At 34.6% G+C, this 18979-nt stretch overlaps 1 protein-coding gene across 6 annotated transcripts in view; it reads right to left on the bottom strand.

The window, feature by feature from the left end:
• Positions 1–18979, bottom strand: part of LOC143020615 (filamin-A-like) — a 379720-nt gene that overhangs the window by 336224 nt on the left and 24517 nt on the right. For all 6 annotated transcript variants that reach the window (XM_076177057.1, XM_076177058.1, XM_076177066.1 and 3 more), the window contains exon 3: positions 2695–2812. In XM_076177057.1, coding sequence (XP_076033172.1) covers positions 2695–2812 — 118 coding nt within the window. The remainder of the gene's footprint in view (positions 1–2694; positions 2813–18979) is intronic.

Here is an 18979-nt window from a genome sequence, read left to right as displayed (position 1 = left end):
GGCCCATATGCACTTATAAAGACCCACATCTCCTTTCCCAGTTTCACCTTCATCCACATTATCCTTGAGGAAACCTCCTTCCACTCCACTACACGTTTACTTATTTCTTCTCTTACTAGTATAGCCACCCCTTCCCTCCCTCGCCCTCTCTTCACTCCTGATAACCTCCCACTTACACTCGCCCTTCCCTTTCAGCTTGGTTTCACTCAAAGCCAACACATCCATCTTTCTTCTCACAAACATACTACCTATCTCTTCCCTTTTACTCTCATCTGTACCACATTCATGCTGGTTGGAAAACTCCCAGACCCTCTTAAGCCTTTGTTTTTCTTTTAGGAATGTCCCCTGTGGGGCTACAAGGAGAAGGATGCCTAGTCCCAATCCCCGTCCCTTTCTTCTCGCCTCTTACGATCCAAGTGGAATTACTTGGTGGCAGAATTCTTTTCCCCCACCACAGGGAAGGTAGGCGAAAAAGGAAATGAATATTCAGAGAAATTGTACAGGACAGTAACAAGGGGTTCGGGGACAGCATAGTGGAGGGACAGTCGTAGTATAAAAGTGTCATCATTTCTCTATGAACAGAGTTTTTCTCTATCATAGACAAAATTATGTGTGTCCGATTCCCAGTTCCCACCGATAATATAATCAGGGCAGGTGGGAATGGTCAGAAAGGGCAGTTTTGCCAGATCGGTGATACACGCTTCCCCGAAAGCCAAGACAGAGAGTCGGTTTACAGTAGTCCTGCATTCGTACTTTTCATTCTGGTTCGAGTTCTCTATTGGTCGAAAGTCGAAAGCTGTAGTGTACGAACATGGATACAAATAGCTTTAACCCAAGTCTATGATATTCCTGGAGTTCTGAAGTACAATATCTTATATTCAATAAGACAATATATCTCACTGTACTATTCCATGCATAAAATATTTATTTGATGAAATAACGTTATGCTATGATTATCGTTCTTTTCTTACGAAGAGAGACCGAACGTTTTCGCATGAGAGGCGACGATTGAGCCCAGTGCATAGAAGGGAATCTTGCACTGTACTTGTTTCCATGTACATTTGAGGGAATTATTTTAAATGTTATTAAGCCTTTATTACTTCAACCTCTTTTTATTAATTATGCCTCGACCAGCGGATACCAACGGATCCCCCATAGTGCCTCGCCAGACCTACTGCCTGATCTTTCCCTCGACCGTACGCACGAAGAAAGTGTAGATGACGTGCAACCAAAAAGTGGATTTTATTATTATTTTGTTTTTTACATGCATATTTTCTATTTTTTATATTTTGTATCTTTGTGTTAATTTGTATTTTCGGTCTCTAATAAGAATCCTGTGTAATATATTTTCTTTCTTTACCCTATCCTATTAATTTTTATTATTAATTTATTATTTAGTGTAACAATCAAAGAGTATTGGATATTTTGCATACACTGAGAATGTTCTACAATGAGGCCACAAACAAAACATTTGAGGTGGATTTACGCTCTGCATCATATGTCCTTGAGTATACACCTCGAATGTATACGGTCCGAGTTACGACCGTCTCGACTTACGACCGGTTGGTCGGAACCGATCTAGGTCGTAACTCGGATAGTGAGTGTATATATATATATATATATATATATATATATATATATATATATATATATATATATACATATACATATATACACATGCATATACATATATATATACACATATATGTACATACATATACATATATATTCATACATATACATATATATATATGTATATATGAATATACATTATATATATACACGTATATATATATATACATATATATATACATATATATATATGTATATATGAATATACATTATATATATACATATATATATATATATATATATTCTCTTGTAAACATACGAGGTTGAAGGCTAAAGAGGATTCACTGTTGATTATTCTATTGCCTTCAACAGTGAATCCTCTTTAGCCTTCAACCTCGTATGTTTACAAGAGAATATACTACCTGGCTACACCAATATATATATATACATATATATATATATATATATATATATATATATATATATATATATATATATATATATATAGTGATTCGTCAACTAAGGACTGTTAAACGTCGTAAGACGGATAGTTTTTACCTCTTCAAACCAATTATCATTTTATTTTGTGATACATAAAAGGAAGGCAATTCTTTCATCCGAGGTCTCCCCTTGATACAAAAAGGAATCCCTCAAGGGTCAAAACCCCCTCTTGTTTCAGGCATGGTCCTCAGAGGAATGAAATGGTTTCTATTTAGGCAGAATCGTAACAGCAAGCTACGTCGACGGTTGGAAGGATACTGGCAGGAATGTCTGTGATTATGAATGAATGGATAAACACGCAAAAAACGAAAAGAATAATTAAGTAAATAAATCAATTGATAGAAAATAAACCAATTAATCGATTAATAAAGAAATAAACAAATAAGTACATAGATAAACTTTCAAATAGATCAAATAACCAATAAAAATAAACAAACAAATAAAAGAATGCATAAATGAATGTATGAAATAATGAATACATAAATGCATGAATGCATGAACAAATGAATGAATGAATGAAAAGGTGAATAAATTAATAGAGATAAAAATAATAAACACTTTTTACAACCCACTACCATCTCTCACACTTTATCTTCTCTTCAACTCTCCCTTCGGACTCACCGAGCTGTAGGTTCGATTCCCAGTGGGGCCGTTCCTTGGACAGGTTCTTGTAGCCGGGCACTGGGCCACCCAGCTTTTTCACGAGTGACGCTAGATTGGTGCCGTCGTTCCAATCTGACTGTAAAAAAAAGGGGGAAAAAATATGGGTTGATTTTGCGCTATCTTGACAAAAAAAAAAAAAAAAAGGCAAAAAAAAAAAAAAAAAAACATATGGGCACCCGCTTTACGTAGATTTTTTTTTTCAACACATTTGGTATAAATAGGGTTGACCCATTTCCTAAGATGGCATTTCTATATAATCTTTAATTGTTACGGGCAAAGCGCTTTATCTAAATTAACGAAGGCACCCACCAGTGTTGAATGATTTATCTCCATTAACCCCTTATCTACGATGACACCTATATATATTTTCTACTACGTGTCAAGGAAGACCCTCTGCTCAAGTTCCAATCATCGCGATTGTCCCTCTGTATCGTATGGTACTTATCATTTTACTCTGGCTACCGCAAGTCAATTCTATTTATAAACACACACACACACACACACACACACACACACACACACACACACACACACACACACACACACACACACACACACACACACACACACACACACACACACACACACACACACACACACACACACACACACACACTTTCGTCGGATGGACGCGAAGATTAGAGTTCCGAAGAAAAATCAAAATTTACGTGGATCTCAAAGTTAAGGAAGTACCTTATTGTATTTACAGGGAAGGGGCAAGCTCGTGGTGTAGTGGGAAGGTGAAGAAAAAAGAGAAGGGGAGGGATTACTGAGGGAAATGGAAGGAAATGAGGAAGGAGGGGACTTGGTCCAGGCAGGCAAACGCCATATAAGCAAACGTCAAATTAGTGACGATGAAGGGACCAACAAAAATGTAAAGATTAGAAATATAGATAAGAGCAGCAAAATGGAAGGTGAAGATAATAATTTCCAGGGATTTAGTGGGGGGGGGGGATACCAACCTCCCCCAATTAGCAAGACTAGAGGAAAAACTTGAAAAAATGACCGAACATTAGGAAAGTAGGTTCGGTAAAATGGCACAGATTGCGCAGAGAGTTGACAAATTGGAAGAATTAGAGAAGGGGAACAAAAACCTAACTAAAGAAATAGAAGAATTAAAAATACAGTTAAAAGAAATAAAATATGAGAATGAGGAATTAAAGAAGAACAAAGAGAATAAAGAGTCCATAGCAAAAGAAGCACAGGGTTGGAAAAATCCAAGAAAACAGTAAAGTTGCATTTACTGACATAATAAAACAGCAAATGAAAGAACAAACTGAAGACTCAGTTATCAAAGTGATGAGACACAAGTAAAATATAGTAAGAGACTTAGCAGATAAAAAGAAATGTATAATTGTACAAGGAATGGAAAAGTATAACCTTAATAGAACCACAAGAATCAAAAGAGGAAAAAGAAAAAGTAAGCAGTTTACTAGAATTAGTTCAGGAAGATGAACCTGAAATCATGAAACAAATTGAAGAGATGTATAGACTCGGGAAATATAGTACAGATAACACCAGACCAATTAAGATTAAATTCAGGTCATAAACGACAGCAGAGAATATCTTAACAAAAACAGGGAAACTAGCAAACAGTGAACAATATAAAAAGGTATGGATAAAAAGAGAAATGAATAGAGAGGAAAGAGAGGAGAAAAAAATTAAAAGACAAGAAGCTAAGGGAAAAAAAAAACGAGAACAGAACAGAGACAGACAAAGAGAAATTCTATTGGAGAGTAGTGAATATGAAAGTGAGATGGGCCATACCGGAGAAAAACAAAGGGGAAACAGAAAATACAATGGAAGTAGCAGAAAACTAAGAGTGTCTTACACAAATATAGATGGATTAATAACAGGATTGAATGAACTGAATGATTATCTGAAGGAAAAAGAACCGGACATAATGGGAATTGTAGAGACAAAATTAAAAGGTCCACTACCACCCAACAGTGTAGGACATGATGCATACAATTATTGGATTAGAAACAGAGAGACAAAACAAGATGGTGGAGTTATGTTCCTGACTAAGAAAGATATAAACGTGAGGAGTGTCACACATGGAAAGAATACAGTAGAGATGATTATGATCGAAGTGGAGGACAGAGATAAGAAGAGCAGAAAGTTTGTAATAAACTATGTGACTCCAAAAACAGCCTCTTGTGAAGAGAGTGAACATAAAAGTATGTTAGAATACACAAGGATAACAAATAAGATAATGGAAGATGGAGGAAGAATAGTTATAATGGGCGACTTTAATTGTAAAGAAGTCTGCTGGGAAGAGATGACAGTAAAGGCTGGAGACGACTCATGGGAAAATATTCTACTCGAGATGATTATTGACCATACAATGACACAATGGATACAAGAGAACACTAGGTATAGAAATGAAGAACCATCAAGACTAGACCTAATAATCACATCTGAACCTAAAATTATGGAAAAGATTGAATATAAGACATAATAAGTAAAAGTGACCACATATTGATTGAACTGGAACTTAATGAGGAGAAATACATGAAAAGAAATGAACAATATAGAAAAGGAAGAATGATTTATGAAAAAAAAAAATTGATAGAATAAGAGAATTCTTTCAAAAAGAAGACTGGGAAAGAATATACAAACAAGAAACAACAGTGGAAGAGAAATGGAATATTTTGACAACAAATTATAAAAAAGGAGTGGAAAAGTATGTCCCAAGACAAAAACAAGAAAAAGAATATGTAAAGTGCTGGTACAACAAAAGTTGTAGGGAGTTAAAAGACAAAAGAGATAAAGCTTGGAACAAATGGAAGAAAGACAGAAGACCTGAAAAATGGAAAATATATACTTGTTATAGAAATGAATATGTACAAGTGTGCAGAGAGGAAAAGAGAAAATATGAAAAAGATGTCATAGAAAAATGTAAAGATCAACCAAAATTATTTTACAGATTTTTAAACAACTGAAAAACAAACAAGATTTAGAGAAATTAAGACAAGGAGTTGAATGCACAGAGGAAATAGAAATGGCAGAAATTACGAACAAGCATTTTAAATCAGTGTTTACACGGGAGAACATATAACCTAGGGAGATCGAATGGAAAGAGAAAGTCCCCCCTATAAAAGAAATAGAAGTATTAAAGTATGAAATAATGAAACACTTGAGTAATTTTGATGTCAGAAAATCACATGGATCTGATGAAATAGCAAACTGGATTTTGAAAGAATGCAGGAATGAACTGGCAGACAAAATACACAGCATAATAAACAGTTCCTTGAAAGAAAGAAAAGTTCCAAAAGATTGGAAAAAAGCAAATATAGTACCTATATATAAAGGGGGAAATAAAGAAGAACCTACCAACTATAGACTAGTTTCTCTAACAAGTACAATATCAAAAATATGTGAAAGAATTATCAAAAGTAGATGGGTAAAATATTTAGAAAAAACAACGTGCTAAATCCAAGGCAATTAGGATTCAGACAAAGACGATCACGCGTCACTAATTTAATTTGTTTCTATTCAAGGCTAATAGATATAATACAAGAAAGAGATGCATGGGCTGATTGTGCATTTCTAGACCTGAAAAAAGCTTTTGACAAGGTGCCACACAAGAAGTTGCTTAAGAAATTAGAAACTGAAGGAGGAATATAGGGCAATCGACTGAAATGGATGGAAGACTTTTGCAAGAAAGAAAAATGAGAGTAGTGATAAGAGACAAACACTCAAACTGGGATGAAGTAATATGTGGTGTTCCACAAGGAACAGTTCTGGCCCCAATAATGTTTGCTATATATATTAATGATATGGATGAAGAAATTGAAAGTTATATGAGCTTCTTTGCAGATGATGCAAAACCATTAAAAAAAGTGAACACGGAAGAAGATTGTGAGTCACTACAGAGTGATCTAAATAAAGTCTGGGAATGGAGCAGGAAGTGGGAGATGGAGTTCAACACTAAAAAGTGCAGTATAATGGAATTTGGAAAAAGTAAAAACAGAATAACAGGATCATATAAATTGGGAGAAGGAATAAAAAAAAGTTGAAAATGAGAAGGACCTGGGAGTCATTGTTATGAATAATATGTCACCTGAGAAACATATAAACAAGATTTTTGGAGAAACTTATAATTTAATAAGAACAATCAAAGTGGCATTTACATACCTGGATGAAGAAATGGTGAAGAAAATACTAATCACTCTGATAAGACCAAGATTGGAATATGCAGCAACGATGTGGTCACCAAGTACAAAAAAATGTATAACAAAACTTGAAATACAAAGAGCAATTATAAAATTGGGGCAAACACTCTCAAAACTATCTTATGAGGAGAGACTAGCAAAACTTGAGCTACAGACACTAGAGCAAAGAAGAGAGAGAGGAGATTTGATAACTATTTACAGAATCATGAAAGGCATAGAAATTACTGATAGAGAGGATCTAATAAAATGGGAAGATAGAAATACAAGAGGACATGGAAAGAAAATAAAAAAAGACAGCTATAGAAGAGATCTGAAAAAGAACAGCTTTCCTCAGAGTAATACACAGTTGGAACACGTTAGATGAGAAAGTGGTATGTGCAAAAACAATACATGAATTTAAAAATATTTTAGATAAAATGAGATATGAAGACGGGACACAACGACCATAGCTCCACTTCCCGTAAAATACAAGTAGGTAAATACAACTAGGTAAATACAATCGTCGGATTGACGGCGAAGATTGGAACTTCGGAAAAAACGCAATTTTAGTGGATTTCAACTACAAGAAAGTAACTTTTTGTATTAGTAGGGAAGGAGAAAGCTCGTGGTGTAGTAGAAAGGTAATGAAAGGGGAGAAGGGGAGGGATTACTGAGGGAAATGGAAGGAAATGAGGAGGGAGACGAACGGGCTCCCCCTGATAGCAGAAAAAATGTAAACAAGAGGTCTGTGGACGACACAGGGGAAATCGAAAATAATAGTAAAAGCATTAAGTTTAGAAATATAGATAAGAACAACACCATGGAAAGTGAAAATAATAATTTCCATGGATTTAATGAGGGGGGGATGCCAACCTCCCCCGATTAGCAAGTCTAGAAGAAAAACTAGAGAAAATGACCGAACATTGGAAGAGTAGGTTCGGTCAACTTACAAAGATAGCACAGAAAGTTGATAAATTGGAAGAGTTAAAGAGGGAGAACCAAACCCTAAGGAAATAGAAGAATTAAAAGAGTTAAAAGAAGTAAAAGATGAGAACGAAGAATTAAAGAGAATAAAAATCCATAGCAAAAGAAGTACAGGGTTGGAAAAAAGACCAAGAGAATAACAAAATTGTATTTAAGGATATAGTAGCACAACAGATAAAAGATCAAACTAAAGACACAATTACCAAAGTGATGAGGGAGGAAGAGAATATAGTGAGAGACTTAGCAGATAAAAAGAAATGTATAATTATATTGGGAATGGAAAAGAAATATAATACAAATTGGACTACAAGAATAAAGGAGGAGAAAGTAAATAATATATTGGAAGTAGTTCAAGAAGATGTAGCAGGAACAGGGAAAGAAATAGAATAAATATATAGAGTAGGGAAATACAATACAGATAAGACAAGACCAATCAAGATCAAATTCAGGTCACAAGAAAACAGCAGAAAATATCTTAGCAAAAACAGGGAAACTAGCAAACAGTGAACAATTTAAACAGATATGGATAAAAAGAGAAATTAATAAAGAGGAAAGAGAGGATGAGAAAGCAAAAAGACAAGAAGCTAAGGAAAAAAAAAAACGAGAACAGAACAGAGACAGGAAAAGAGAAATTCTACTGGAAAGTAGTGAATATAAAAGTGAGAAAATGGTACATAACAGAGAAAAACGGAAAGGGAACAGAAAACACGATGGAAGTAGCAGAAAATAGAAGATGTCTTACACAAATATAGACGGCTTAATAACAGGCTTAAACGAACTGAATGATTACCTAAAAGAAAAAGAACCGGATATAATGGGAATTGTAGAGACAAAATTAAAAGGTCCACTACCACCCAACAGTGTAGGACATTGTGCATATAATTGTTGGATTAGAAACAGAGAGGTAAAACAAGGGGGTGGAGTTATGTTCCTGACTAAGAAGGATATAAATGTGAGGAATATCACGTATGGAAAGAATAGAGAGGATATGATTATGATGGAAGTGGAGATAGGAAAAACAGAAAGTTTGTAATCAATTATGTGCCTCCTAAAACAGCCTCGTGGGATGAGGGAGAACATAAAAGTATGTTAGAAGACACAAGGATAACATTGAATAAGATAATGGAAGATGGAGGAGGAATAGTTATAATGGGTGACTTTAATTGTAAATAAGTCTGCTGCGAAGAGATGACAATAAAGGGCGGAGAAGACTCATGGGGAAATGTACTACTTGATATGATTATTGACGACACAATGACGCAATGGATTCAAGAGAACACTAGGTATAGAAATGAAGAAGAACCATCGAGACTGGAACTAATAATCACATCAGAACCTGAAATAGTGGAAAAGATTGAATATAAGACACTAATAAGTAAAAGTGACGACATATTGGTTGAAATGGAACTAAATGAGGAAAAATACATAAGAATAATTGAACAATATAGAAAAGGAAGATTGATGTATGAAAAAACAATTTTTGATAAAATAAGAGAATTCTTTCAAAAAGAAGACTAGGAAAGAATAAACAAAGAGGAAACAACAGCAGAAGAGAAATGGAATATTTTGACAAGAATTTATAAAGGAGTGGAAAAGCATGTTCCAAGACAAAACCAAGAAAAACAATATGCAAAGTGCTGGTACAACAAAAGTTGTAGGGAGTTAAAAGACAAAAGAGACAAAGCTTGGACAATATGGAAAAAGACAAAAGACCTGAAAAATGGAAAATATATACTAGTTATAGAAATGAATATGTACAAGTGTGCAGAGAAGAAAAATGAAAATACGAAAAAGATGTCATAGAAAAATGTAAAGACCAACCAAAACTATTTTACATATTTGTAAACAACAAAGTGAAAAACAAACAAGATTTAGAGAAACTACGACAAGGAGGAGTTGAATACACAGAGGAAATAGAAATGGCAGAAATTATGAACAAGCATTTTAAATCAGTGTTTACAAGGGATATCGAATGGGAGGAGAAAGTCCCCCCTATGAAAGAAACAGAAGTAACAAGGAATGAAATAATGAAACACTTGAGTAATCTTGATGTCAGAAAATCGCATGGATCTGATGAAATAGCAAACTGGATTTTGAGAGAATGAAGAAATGAACTGGCAGACAAATTACATAGCATAATAAACAGTTCATTGAAAGAAGGAAAAGTTCCAAAACATTGGAAAAAACAATTATAGTACCTATATATAAAGGGGGAAATAAAGAAGACCCTACAAACTATAGACCAATCTCTCTAACAAGCACGATAGCAAAAATTTGTGAATGATCAAAAGTAGATGGGTAAGGCATTTAGAAAAAAACAACGTACTAAACCCAAGACAATTTGGATTCAGACAAAGACGATCATGCGTCACAAACTTAATATGTTTCCATTCAAGACTAATAGATATAATACAGGAAAGAGATGGATGGGCTGATTGTGCATTTCTAGACCTAAAAAAAGCTTTTGACAAGGTGCCTCATAAGAAGTTGCTTAAGAAATTAGAAACTACAGGTGGAATACAGGGAAAACTGCTGAAATGGATGGAAGACTTTTTGCAAAAAAAAAAAAAAGAAATATGAGAGTGGTGATATGAGACAAACACTCTAATTGGAATGAAGTGATAAGTGACATTCCACAAGGAACAGTTCTGGTCCCAATAATGTTTGATATATATATATATATATATATATATATATATATATATATTCATATATATATATATATATATATATATATATATATGTGTGTGTGTGTGTGTGTGTGTGTATTTACCTAGTTGTATTTTACGGGAAGGGGAGCTATGCTCGTAGGGTCCCGTCTTCATATCTCATTTTATCTAAACTATTTTTAAATTCATGTATTGTTTTTGCACACACCACTTTCTCATCTAACTTGTTCCAACTGTCTATTACTCTGTGAGGAAAGCTGTTCCTTTTCAAATCTCTTCTATAGCTGTCTTTTTCTATTTTCCTTCCGTGTCCTCTTGTATTTCTGTCATCCCATTTTATCAGATTTTCTCTATCAGTAATTTCTATGCCTTTCATGATTCTGTAAATAGCTATCAAATCTCCTCTCTCTCTTCTTTGCTCTAGTGTCTCTAGTTCAAGTTTTTCTAGTCTCTCTTCATATGATAGTTTTGAAGAGAGACTGGCCTATAGTTGTTAGTGTTCTTTATTTCCCCCTTTATATATAGGTACTATATTTGCTTTTTTCCAATCTTCTGGAACTTTACCTTCTTTCAAGGAACTGTTTATTATCCTATGTATTATGTCTGCCAGTTCATTCCTGCATTCTTTCAAAATCCAGTTTGCTATTTCATCTGGTCCATGCGATTTTCTGACATCAAGATTACTCAAGTGGTTCAATATTTCATTCTTTGTTACTTCTATTTCTTTCATAGGGGGGACTTTCTCTTTCCATTCAATCTCTTCAGGTTGTATGTTCTCCCTTGTAAACACAGATTTAAAATGTTTGTTCATAATTTCCGCCATTTCAATTTCCTCTGTGTATTCAACTCCCTCTTGTCTTAATTTCTCCAAATCTTGTTTGTTTTTCAGTTTATTGTTTACAAATCTGTAGAATAGTTTTGGTTGATCTTTACACTTTTCTATGACATCTTTTTCATATTTTCTCTTTTCCTCTCTGCACGCTTGTACATATTCATTTCTATAACAAGTATATATTTTCCATTTTTCTGGTCTTCTGTTTTTCTTCCATTTGGCCCAGGCTTTGTCTCTTTTGTCTTTTATCTCCCTACAACTTTTATTGTACCAGCACTTTACATATTCTTTTTCTTGTTTTTGTCTTGGGACATACTTTTCTACTCCTTTTTTATAGATTTTTGTCAAAATATTCCATTTCTCTTCTACTGTTATATCTTCTTTGTGTATTCTTTCCCAGTTTTCATTTTGGAAGAATTCTCTTATTTTATCAAAATTTGCTTTTTCATACATCAATCTTCCTTTTCTATATTGTTCATTTCTTTTCATGTATTTTTTCTCATTTAGTTCTAGTTCTATCAGTATGTGGTCACTTTTGCTTATTGGTGCCTGGTATTCTATCTTTTCCACTATTTCAGGTTCTGATGTGATTATTAGGTCTAGTCTCGATGGTTCTTCTTCATTTCTATACCTAGTGTTCTCTTGGATCCATTGTGTCATTGTGTGGTCAGTAATCATCTCAAGTAGAACACTTCCCCATGAGTCTTCTCCACCCTTTACGGTCATCTCTTCCCAGCATATTTCTTTGCAATTGTAGTCGCCCATCATAACTATTCATCCTCCATCTTCCATTATCTTGTTTAGTGTTATTCTTGTGTCTTCTAACATGCTTTTATGTTCATTCTCTTCCCACGAGGCTGTTTTTGGGGGCACGTAGCTTATTACAAACTTTCTGCTCTTCTTATCTCTATCTTCTACTTCTATCATGATCATCTCTACTCTATTGTTCCCATATGTGACATTCTTCACGCTTATATCCTTCTTAGTCAGGAACAACTCCACCCCCTTGTTTTTTCTTTTTGTTTCTAATCCAATAATTATATGCATTGTGTCCTATGCTGTTGGGTGGTAGTGGACCTTTTAATTTTGTCTCAACAATTCCCATTATGTCTGGATCTTTTTCTTTCAGATATTTGTTCAGTTCATTCAGTCCTGTTATTAATCCATCTATATTTGTGTAGGATACTTTTAACTTTCTGGTATTTCCATTGTATTCTCTGTTTCTTTTGTGTTTCTCTCTGTTATTTTCCATTGCTTCAATTTCATATTCACTACTCTCCAGTAGAATTCTTGTTTTTCTGTCTCCGTTCTGGTCTCGTTTTTTTCTTAGCTTCATGTCTTTTCTTTATTTCCTCCTCTTTTTCCTCTTTATTCATTTCCCTTTTTATCCATACCTTTTTATATTATTCACTTGTTGCTAGTTTCCCTGTTTTGGATAAGATATTCTCAGCCGTCGTTTGTGACCTGAATTTAATCTTAATTGGTCTGGTCTTGTCTGTACTATATTTCCCAAGCCTGAATTTATCTTCGATTTGTTTCATCATTTCTGGCTCATCTTCCTGAACTAATTCTAGTAAATTTCTTACTTTTTCATTTTCCTCTTTGGTTCTTGTGGATCTATCTGGGTTATGTTTCTCTTCCATTCCTAATATAATTATATATTTCTTTCTATCTGCTAAGTCTCTTACTATATTCTCCTTCTGTCTCATCACTTTAATAACTGAGTCTTCAGTTTGTTCTTTCATTTGCTGTTTGATTATGTCAGTAAATGCAACTTTACTGTTTTCTTGAATTTTTTTCCAACCCTTCTTGTTGTCCTTATTATTCTCCTTTAAGACTTTATTCTCCTCTTTTACTTCTTTTAACTGTTTTTTTAATTCTTCAATTTCCTTAGTTAAGTTTTTGTTCGCCTTCTCTATTTCTTCCATATTTTCAACCCTCTGCACAATGTTGTTAACGTGACCGAACCTAAGTTCCCAGTGCTCGATCATCTTATCTAGCTTCTCTTCTAGTCCTGATAATCGGGGGGGGGGGGGAATATTGTGCCCCCCCACCCCCACCCTCTTTGAATCCCTGGAAAATATTCTCATCACCTTCTACTGTATTGCTCTTATCTATACTTCTGATCTTTACATTTTTGTTAGACATTTCGTCGTCGCTAAATTGGTCCGGACCTCTTTTGTTTAGATGGCGTCCGCCTGCCTGGGCCAAGTCCTCACCTTCCTCATTTTCTTCCATTTCCCTCAGTAATCCCTCCCCTTCTCCTTTTTCCTCACTTTCCCCTACACCACGAGCAATTTCCCCCCACCCTGCAAATACAATAGGTACTTCCTTTGCTTCGGGATCCACGAAATTTCACTTTTTCTTCAGAACGTCCTCTAAGCCGTCCGTTCGTTGGTGTGTGTGTGTGTGTGTGTGTATTTACCTAGTTGTATTTACCTAGTTGTATTTTACGGGCAGGGGAGCTATGCTCGTGGGGTCCCGTCTTCATATCTCATTTTATCTAAACTATTTTTAAATTCATGTATTGTTTTTGCACACACCACTTTCTCATCTAACTTGTTCCAACTGTCTATTACTCTGTGAGGAAAGCTGTTCTTTTTCAAATCTCTTCTATAGCTGTCTTTTTTTATTTTCTTTCCGTGTCCTCTTGTATTTCTGTCATCCCATTTTATCAGATTCTCTCTATCAGTAATTTCTATGCCTTTCATGATTCTGTAAATAGCTATCAAATCTCCTCTCTCTCTTCTTTGCTCTAGTGTCTGTAGTTTAAGTTTTTGTAGTCTCTCTTCATATGATAGTTTTGAGAGTGTTGGTGCCAGTTTTGTGATTGCTCTTTGTATTCTTTCTAGTTTTTTTATACATTTTTTTGTACTTGGTGACCATATCGTTGCTGCATATTCCAATCTTGGTCTTATCAGGGTGATTAGGATTTTCCTCACCATTTCTTCATCCAGGTATGTAAATGCCACTTTGATTGTTCTTATTAAATTATAAGTTTCTCCAAAAATCTTATTTATATGTTTCTCAGGTGATATATTATTCATAACAATGACTCCCAGGTCCTTCTCATTTTCTACTTTTTTTATTCCTTCTTCTCCCAAATTATATGATCCTGTTATTCTGTTTTTGCTTTTTCCAAACTCCATTATACTACACTTTTTTGTATTGAACTCCATCTCCCACTTCCTACTCCATTCTTGTACTTTATTTAGATCTCTCTGTAGTGATTCACAATCTTCTTCAGTTTTCACTCTTTTCAGTAGTTTTGCATCATCTGCAAAGAAGCTCATATAGCTTTCAATTCCTTCATCCATATCATTAATATATATAGCAAACATTATTGGGGCCAGAACTGTTCCCTGCGGGACACCGCTTATTACTTCATTCCATTTTGAGTGCTGATCTCTTATAACTACTCTCCTTTTTCTTTCTTGCAAAAAGTCTTCCATCCAATTGAGCAATTTACCTTGTATTCCTCCTTCATATTCTAATTTCTTAAGCAACTTCTTATGTGGTACTTTGTCAAAAGCTTTTTTTAGGTCTAGAAATGCACAATCAGCCCATCCATCTCTTTCTTGTATTATATCTATTAGCCTTGAATAGAAACATATTAAATTGGTGACGCATGATCGTCCTTGTCTGAAGTATTTTACCCATCTACTTTTGATAATTCTTTCACATATTTTTGCTATTGTACTTGTTAGAGAGACTGGTCTATAGTTGGTAGGTTCTTCTTTATTTCCTCCTTTATATATAGGTACTATATTTGCTTTTTTCCAATCTTCTGGAACTTTTCCTTCTTTTAAGGAACTGCTTATTATGCTATGTATTTTGTCTGCCAGTTCATTCCTGCATTCTTTCAGAATCCAGTTTGCTATTTCATCTGGCCCATGCGATTTTCTGACATCAAAATTACCCAAGTGTGTCAATATTTCATTCTTTGTTACTTCTATTTCTTCCATAGGGGGGACTTTTTCTTTCCACTCAATCTCTTCAGGTTGTATATTTTCCCTTGTAAACACTGATTTAAAATGTTTGTTCATAATTTCTGCCATTTCCATTTCCTCAGTGTATTCAACTCCTCCTTGTCTTAATTTCTCCAAGTCTTGTTTGGTTTTCAGTTTATTGTTTACAAATCTGTAGAATAGTTTTGGTTGATCTTTGCACTTTTCTATAACATCTTTTTCATATTTTCTTTTTTCCTCTCTGCACTTTTGTACATATTCATTTCTATAACCAGTATATATTTTCCATTTTTCAGGTCTTCTGTCTTTTTTCCATCCGGTCCAGGCTTTGTCTCTTTTGTCTTTTAACTCCCTACAACTTTTGTTGTACCAGCATTTTATATATTCTTTTTCTTGTTTTTATCTTGGGACATACTTTTCCACTCCTTTTTTGTAAATTTTTGTCAAAATATTCCATTTCTCTTCCACTGATGTTTCTTCTTTGTATATTTCTTCCCAGTTTTCTTGTTGAAAGAATTCTCTTATTTTATCAAAGTTTGTTTTTTCATACATCATTCTTCCTTTTCTATATTGTTCATTTCTTTTCATATATTTTTCTTCATTAAGTTCCAGTTCAATCAATATGTGGTCACTTTTACCTATTGGTGTTTTATATTCAATCTTGTCCACTATTCTAGGTTCAGATGTAATTATTAAGTCTAGCCTCGATGGTTCTTCTTCATTTCTATACCTAGTGTTCTCTTGTATCCATTGTGTCATTGAATGGTCAGTAATCATCTCAAGTAGAGCATTTCTCCATGAGTCATCACCACTCTTTACTGTCATTTCTTCCCAGCAGATTTCTTTGCAATTAAAGTCGCCCATCATAACTATTCTTCCTCCGTCTTCCATTATTTTAGTTAATGCTATCTTTGCGTCCTCTAACATACTTTTATGTTCACTCTCCTCCCATGAGGCTGTTTTCGGAGGCACATAATTGATCACAAATTTTCTTCTCTTCTTATCTCCGTCTTCCACTTCTATCATAATCATCTCTACTGTATTCTTTCCATATATGACACCTTTCACGTTTATATCTTTCTTAGTCAGGAACATAACTCCACCCCCTTGTTTTTTCTCTCTGTTTCTAATCCAATAATTGTATGCATCATGTCCTACACTGTTGGGTGGTAGTGGGCCTATTAATTTTGTTTCTACAATTCCCATTATGTCCGGTTCTTTTTCTTTCAAATAATCATTCAGTTCATTCAATCCTGTTATCAATCCATCTATATTTGTGTAAGACGCTCTTAGTTTTCTGCCACTTCCATTGTGTTCTCTGTTTCCCTTATGTTTTTCTTTTGTATGTCGAACTGCTTTATTTTCATGTTCACTACTCTCCAATAGAATCTCTCTTTCTCTGACTCCGTTCTTTCCTCGTTTTTTGCCTTAGCTTCAAGTCTTTTCTGATTTTCTGCCTCTCTTTCCTCCTTATTAATTTCTCTTTTTATCCATACCTTTTTATATTGATCATTTGTTGCTAGTTTCCCTGTTTTGGATAGAATTTTCTCTGCCGTTGTTTGTGACCTGAATTTAATCTTAATTGGTCTGGTCTTATCTGTACTATATTTTCCGAGTCTGAATTTTTCCTCAATTTCCTTTATAATTTCTGGTTCATCTTCCTGGACTAATTTTAATAAACTGCTTACTCTTTCATTTTCCTCCTTGATTTTTGCGGTTCTATCTGGGTTATGTTTCTCTTCCATTCCTAATATAATTATACATTTCTTTTTGTCAGCTAATTTTCTTACTATATTCTCCTTCTGTCTCATCACTTTAATAACTGAGTCTTCATTATGTTCTTTCAATTGCTGTTTGACTATGTCAGTGAATGAGACCTTATTCCCTTCTTGGGTTGTCCTCCAATTTTTAGCTTCTGTATCTATTTTCTCTCTGTTTTCATTACTATTCTTCTTCAATTTCTCATTCTCCTCCTTTACATTTCCTAACTGTCTTTTTAGGTCCTCTATTTCTTCAGTCAAGTTTCTGTTTGCCTTCTCTAGTTGTTCCAACCTTTCAATTCTTTGGAAAATGGAGTCAACATTACCTAACTTACGTTCCAAGTCCTCTATCACCTTATCAACTCTCTCCTCTAGTCTTATCAGTCGGGGGGGAGGGGTTGTGTCCCCCCCACCCTCTTTAAATCCCTGGAACATATTCTCGTCACTTTCTACTGTATTGCTCCTCTCTATACTTCTAATCTTTACATTTTTATTAGACATTTCATCCTCACTCAGCCTTTTGTTTACCTTTCGCTTGTCTGGCTGGGCCAAGTCTACTCCCTCCTCATTTCCTTCCATTTCCCTCAGTAATCCCTCCCCTTTTCCTCTTTCCCTACTTTCCCACTACTCCACGAGCAATTTCCCCCCCACCCTGTAAAAACACTAGGCACTTCTCTTTGCGTTGGGATCCACAGACTTCAGTTTTCTTCAGAACGTCATCCAAGCCGTCCATTCGCTGAAGTGTGTGTGTGTGTATTTACCTAGTTGTATTTACCTAGTTGTATTTTACGGGAAGGGGAGCTATGCTCGTGAGGTCCCGTCTTCATATCTCATTTTATCTAAACTATTTTTAAATTCATGTATTGTTTTTGCACACACCACTTTCTCATCCAACTTGTTCCAACTGTCTATTGCTCTGTGAGGAAAGCTGTTCTTTTTCAAATCTCTTCTATAGTTGTCTTTTTTTATTTTCTTTCCGTGTCCTCTTGTATTTCTGTCATCCCATTTTATCAGATTCTCTCTATCAGTAATTTCTATGCCTTTCATGATTCTGTAAATAGCTATCAAATCTCCTCTCTCTCTTCTTTGCTCTAGTGTCTGTAGTTTAAGTTTTTGTAGTCTCTCTTCATATGATAGTTTTGAGAGTGTTGGTGCCAGTTTAGTAATTGCTCTTTGTATTCTTTCAAGTTTTTTTATACATTTTTTTGTACTTGGTGACCATATCGTTGCTGCATATTCCAATCTTGGTCTTATCAGGGTGATTAGGATTTTCCTCACCATTTCTTCATCCAGGTATGTAAATGCCACTTTGATTGTTCTTATTAAATTATAAGTTTCTCCAAAAATCTTATTTATATGTTTCTCAGGTGACATATTATTCATAACAATGACTCCCAGGTCCCTCTCATTTTCTACTCTTTTTATTCCTTCTTCTCCCAAATTATATGATCCTGTTATTCTGTTTTTGCTTTTTCCAAATTCCATTATACTACACTTTTTTGTATTGAACTCCATCTCCCACTTCCTACTCCATTCTTGTACTTTATTTAGATCTCTCTGTAGTGATTCACAATCCTCTTCAGTTTTCACTCTTTTCAGTAATTTTGCATCATCTGCAAAGAAGCTCATATAGCTTTCGATTCCTTCATCCATATCATTAATATATATAGCAAACATTATTGGGGCCAGAACTGTTCCCTGCGGGACACCGCTTATTACTTCATTCCATTTTGAGTGCTGATCTCTTATCACTACTCTCATTTTTCTTTCTTGCAAAAAGTCCTCCATCCAATTTAGCAATTTACCTTGTATTCCTCCTTCATATTCTAATTTCTTAAGCAACTTCTTATGTGGTACTTTGTCAAAAGCTTTT

This window comes from Oratosquilla oratoria, chromosome 40 (assembly GCF_046742065.1).
Source record: "Oratosquilla oratoria isolate Oo_2021 chromosome 40, ASM4674206v1, whole genome shotgun sequence".
NCBI classification, from domain to species: domain Eukaryota; kingdom Metazoa; phylum Arthropoda; class Malacostraca; order Stomatopoda; family Squillidae; genus Oratosquilla; species Oratosquilla oratoria.
The sequence above is the reverse complement of the archived record's forward strand: the minus strand, read 5'-3'. Positions and strand labels throughout refer to the sequence as shown.